This window comes from Nematolebias whitei, chromosome 5, assembly GCF_014905685.2.
Source record: "Nematolebias whitei isolate Nwh7 chromosome 5, NemWhi1, whole genome shotgun sequence".
Classification (NCBI taxonomy): Eukaryota; Metazoa; Chordata; class Actinopteri; order Cyprinodontiformes; family Rivulidae; genus Nematolebias; species Nematolebias whitei.
Genome location: NC_056502.1, coordinates 44,134,482 through 44,139,939, shown reverse-complemented (window position 1 = coordinate 44,139,939; position 5,458 = coordinate 44,134,482). Strand labels below are relative to the sequence as shown.

Below are 5,458 nucleotides of genomic sequence, written 5' to 3'. Positions count from 1 at the left end.
TGACTCCACACCCTGACCAATCAGAGTCCTGCATTCACGTTTCGGTCCGGACTCAGCTCGACTGAGCTCGCTCGGTCCCACCAGAGAAGCAGGGACGAAAAGAGGTCCTGAATCAGCCTCAAATCTGCTAAAAATACTAGCTAAAGTGCTGGTGCAAAAGGGTTCTTTCTGTGGCGGGCTGCCCAGAATTGGGGCTTATTAGGGGCGGTGCAAAAGGGGCATAAGAGGGGACAGTTGAACCCGGAGGCCTCCACCCCTGTTTAATGATGGACGATTACTTTTCACAAAGATGGCCTCCTTTACTCCTCTTTCAAACCATCGTTCCTCTCTATACAGGATGTGCACATCTTCATCCCTGAAAGAGTGACCTCTGGCCTAGAAATGAGTGTAGACCGCAGAGTCCTGGCCTGATGATGTTGATCTTCTGTGCTGGTCCATCCTTTTGGACAGTGGCTGTTTTGTTTCCCCGATGTAAGACTGATCTCCCTCCTGACACTGAACAGCATACACAATATTACTCTGTTTGTGCCGGGGGACTGGATCTTTGTGATGAACCAGTCTTTGCCGTAATGTATTTTGAGGTTTAAAAGCCACTGGGACGTTATGTTTAGAAAATAAACGTCTCAGTGCAAATTCTGTTCTGTGTGGGTGGGTTTGCGGTACAGCTCAGTTTGTAAATGTCCTGCCATTTTTTAAATTTTCTCGTGTGAACTTGATGTATTTATCCACAGAGTTGATGTGGTCAGTAAAATGTTGGACTTCCTGAAGTTTGATTTTAACCCAGGTGTCGTCAACATACCTGAACCAATGACTTGGTGGTGTCCCTGAAAAGGACGTCAAGGCTCTCTTTTCTACCTCCTCCATGTACAGGTTGGCAACAATAGGAGAAACTGGAGACCCCATAGCACACCCATGTTTCTGCCTATAATATTGCTCCCCATATGAGAAGTAGGTTGACTGCAGGCACAGTTTCAAGAGTTGACACAGTTGTTCTGTGGAAAGCGTGGTCCTGCTGCTCAGAGTGGTGTCTGATTTTAATCTTAAACTGACCACCTCTACTGCATCATCAACAGGAATGCACGTAAAGAGTGATGTGACATCAAAAGAGACCATTGTTTCATCAGTCTCCATGATGACATCCCTCACCTTGTCCACAAAGTCCATGGTGTTCTGTATGTGATGTTCTGAGCTGCCAACTAAAGGGATGAGTACAGACGCCAGATATTTGGAAACATTGTAAGTGACGTGCTGGTGAAGATTCTCAGTCATCCAGGACATGATGAATTCAAAAAACGTTCAATACAAAAACAACTGGACTTTATTTTTAACAGAAGACATTTCGCTCCTCATCCGAGGAGCTTTCTCAATTCAAAGAGCAGTGAGTAAGGGATTCAGGTTATAAGGCTGAGTGAGATAAGACACACACACATATGTAGATTGGCAGTTCACACCTAAACACCTAAACAGTAGGTCTTTGTTCCTCTAATTCACAGATGAGGCCCCTCTGTTTCCATCAAGTGTGAAAACCAGCTGGGAATCTGTTTAAAGTTGCATTATATGTTTTTGAAAGTGGAAATCTGAGGCCTCCTCCTCTGTTAAGCGACAGCTTTTCTCTTTTTACATAAATTGCTTCCTTCACCCCCCTCTCAAACCATCTGTGTTCTCGGTCCAAAATGTGCACATTTTGGTCCTCAAAAGAGTGTCCCTTATCTGTGAGGTGGAGGTGAACAGCCGAGTCTTGTCCAGAGGAGGTGGCTCTCCTGTGTTGAGCCATGCGTCTGTGAAGAGGCTGTTTAGTTTCTCCAATGTAGAGGTCTGGACAGTCCTCGCTGCACTGGACCACAAACACTACACCACTCTGTTTGTGTATGGGTGTTTTGTCCTTAGGGTGGACCAGCCTCTGTCTGAGAGTCCTGCTGGGTTTGAAATGTACTGGGATCTTGTGTTTGTTGAAGATCCTTCTGAATTTTTCTGATACTCCAGCAGCGTAAGGGATGACAATGTTTTTACGTCTGTTGTTCTCCTTTTTCTGTTTATTAGGGTGTTTTGTAGATTTCCTCGCTGACTTGACAAAAGCCCAGTTAGGATATCCACATGTTTGAAGAGCTTCTTGAATGTGTTTCTGTTCCTTTTCCTTCCCTTCTGTCTTCGTGGGGACGCTTTTGGGCTGATGTTGTAAAGTTCTGATGACAGAGAGTTTGTGTTCCAGTGGATGGTGGGAGTCAAACAGAAGATACTGGTCTGTGTGGGTTGGTTTTCTGTAAACTTCAATGTTGAGGCTGTCCTCTCTCTCCATCTGAACCAGACAGTCCAAAAAAGGCAGCTTGTTGTCGTTTGCATCCTCTCTGGTGAACTTGATGTTGTTATCGACCGAGTTAATGTGTCTGGTGAACGCTTCTATTTCCTTGGCTTGGATTTTGACCGAGGTGTCATCCACATAATGGAATCAATGGCTTGGCGTTGTTCCCTCATAGGAGTTTAGAGCTCTCTGTTCCACTTCCTCCATGTAGAGATTGGCAACAATGGGTGACACTGGAGATCCCATGGCAGTGACAGAATTAATCATGCTAACAAAGTACCTGAGTTGTAGATATTTTTCAGTTGGAAAAGATCGATTAGTTGTGGCAGCCATCTTTAATGAAGATGACTTCAAATGGTAATCATCTGTGCATATTTAATAAATACTTTAATTTTTTTATTATCTAATTCATGAGATATTTTGCTAACAGAAAAACACACAAACAAACATATTGCTACCTTTAGGTGATAAAAGCTGGTACTATATAAGTTTTAATTTATTGCACATGGTGCTCACATCTCTCTTTAGCCACTAAAAGGCTTTTTATGCAGTCCATGTTAATTTCATATTGCGCATCTTATAAAGTCTGCTACTCTGATTATGACCTCTGACTAATCTGCAGAGCGATACACGAGCCCTAAACTACAGTGCTGCTGTGCATCGGATGTGCGTGTGCCTCTGCCATCGTGTGTGTAAGAACTGAAATAAAGTAACCACAGTTTCCTCTGCCACACCTCTCATGTTTGTGAGATCTGAGAAAAAAGAGGAAGCAAATAACTTGTTGACTGTATTAAAAAGCACAGCTTAGAAAGTGTTTACTAGGTGGATAATTACTCATGAGACCAATTTCAGACTTGTTCAGGGTTAGCAGCGCATGCACAAAAACACCTACTGAAAAAATGGCTTTGAAAATGTCGTGTTTTTGACTTAACGTCTGAACTCAGTGCTGGTCATTTTAAATCAGTGACTTTATATAAAAGATTTCATCTACTGACGCAAACAGACACACGATATGTCTGTCTGCACTTTGTCTACATGGAAAATCAATGAGACAGTTAATTCAGTACAATGGGACAGCCATGAACATGAGCTGACCTTGTACCACAGGGCCTTCAGTTGACGACAAGCAGCAAGTCAGTTAACAGCTTATTAAAGTAAGACGAACACTGCTGATATTAAAACCCAAACCACTGAGTAACTATTCAGTTACGTGTAGTCCTGAAAATATGGCTGACTGACAGACATTTTATAAACACAGGCAATATGTTGGGACAAACTCCAGCTCCCAGAAAGGTCCCTGTGTCGTTTGCTTGAAACAATCTATTTTTACACTTTTGACACAATTTGTGAAAGGGTTTATAGGTGGTTCATAAGTGGGTTAAAGGCTAAGTTCATGCCAAAGACAACAAACCTAGTGATTATTACTTAAAACAGTCAATAAATAATTTGAGGCAAAATTGCAAAAGTAATAAACTTTCATTCTTGAGCTGTAAAGGCTCAGTTCCATTAGTAGTCAGCTGCACATCTGAATATGTTTTCTGTAATTAAGAGCATGACTCATTACATCAATAGAACATCACTCACTGGCCTTCGGGTGTTACATACCTACAGCTGGAGCATCATACTCATCGCCTAAGAGTATTTCCGGTGCAGAGTATGCCAGAGATCCACAACTGGTGGTTAGCTTTTTTCCTGGTTGAAACTTGTTACTGAATCCAAAGTCAGTGAGTTTAACAAGTCCTTGTTTTTCAAAGAACACCACGTTCTCGGGCTTGAGGTCCCTGTGCACCACATGCAAACGATGGCAGTAGGAGATTGCATGGACTATCTGGGCAAAATACTTTTTGGCCAGCTCTTCATTTAGACCTTGCTCGTGTTTCATGATGTAGTCAAACATGTCTCCTCCATCTCCCAGCTCCAAGATGAGGTAAAGTTTTGTCTGAGTGTCTATCACTTCGTACAGGCGCACAATATTGGGGTGCTGCACCAGCTTCATGCAGCGGACCTCCTGGAAGAGGTGACCTGTGGCCACAGTGTCCAGCTTGGTCTTATCAATCACCTTGACCGCAACCTTTTCCCCAGTGAAGACATGGCGTGCCAGCTTGACCACGGCAAAGTGGCCACGGCCCAGCGTCTTATCAAGGTCATACAGACCAGCAATCTTGCCATCATATCCCCGCTTGAAGCCTGCCATGGCTGGAGAGAGCGACGGGGAAAGGGGAGCTCCTGCTGTAGGCAGGAGGAGGTTGGTGGACTCGTGTGGATCCAGCTTCACTCAGTTCATCCAAGACTGAAGAGAAAACCCATGGCTCCAGCTTCCTAAAAGTAAAACACAATAAATTACTAAAATCTTCAAGCAGGACATGAGCACATGACAAATAAGGGCCGAAATGGTGTAGGGGCATGGCAGCCGACTCGGGACCCGAAGGTCCTGGGTTCGATCCCCGGTCACTGCACATCTCGTGGTGTCCTTGAGCATGACACATAATCCCTAATTGCTCCCCGGGCGCTTACATAGCTGCCCACTGCTCCACCTGGGTGTATGCTGGTGCAATAGGTTAAATGCAGAGAGCCAATTTCGTCATTGCATGGAAACATATAATGATGACAACACATAGCACTTTTATTTATTAGTATTAAATAAAGAAACTTTGATTTTGAGCATGTCTTCCATAAGAAAAAGACCAATAACAGGAAAGGTTAGTTTTAGTAGTTTTTTGTTTATATTTATGCAAATGTGTAATAACTAATGATACTAATAATACAAGGAACAAAACAGATCAGTTTGAGCTAGCAGCTTCTAGCCATTTCAGTAATCCAGCTTCAAACCAGACTGAGCTCATTCTCTGAAATCCACCAGAAAATTTACATTTTCCAACACATTTAAGCAAAATGTTGAGGAGAAATAAAATGCTCTTCCACACACACACACATATATAGCAGATTATTACAGATAATGCATTTTACCAATAAGTCCCCAAGAGAACAATAGGAAGTAGAAATAAAGGTGGGCTTTCAAAAAACTTGATCTCTACTAAAGATCCCACAAACCTAAAAACGTTTATTTTTGCCTGTTTCTTTACAAGAGTCCTATATGTAAAAAGAACAAGCGTAGATAGATAGATAGATAGATAGATAGATAGATAGATAGATAGATAG

The 5,458-nt window shown here is 42.7% G+C and overlaps 1 protein-coding gene across 1 annotated transcript in view; it reads right to left on the bottom strand.

Moving 5' to 3' along the window:
* snrka (SNF related kinase a) overlaps positions 1 to 4,598 on the bottom strand; it is a 142,650-nt gene extending 138,052 nt beyond the window's left edge. The window contains exon 1 of the mRNA XM_037677324.1: positions 3,905 to 4,598. Within this exon, the coding sequence (XP_037533252.1) occupies positions 3,905 to 4,493 (589 nt within the window). The 5' untranslated portion in view covers positions 4,494 to 4,598. The remainder of the gene's footprint in view (positions 1 to 3,904) is intronic.
* Positions 4,599 to 5,458: the final 860 nt, after the last annotated feature.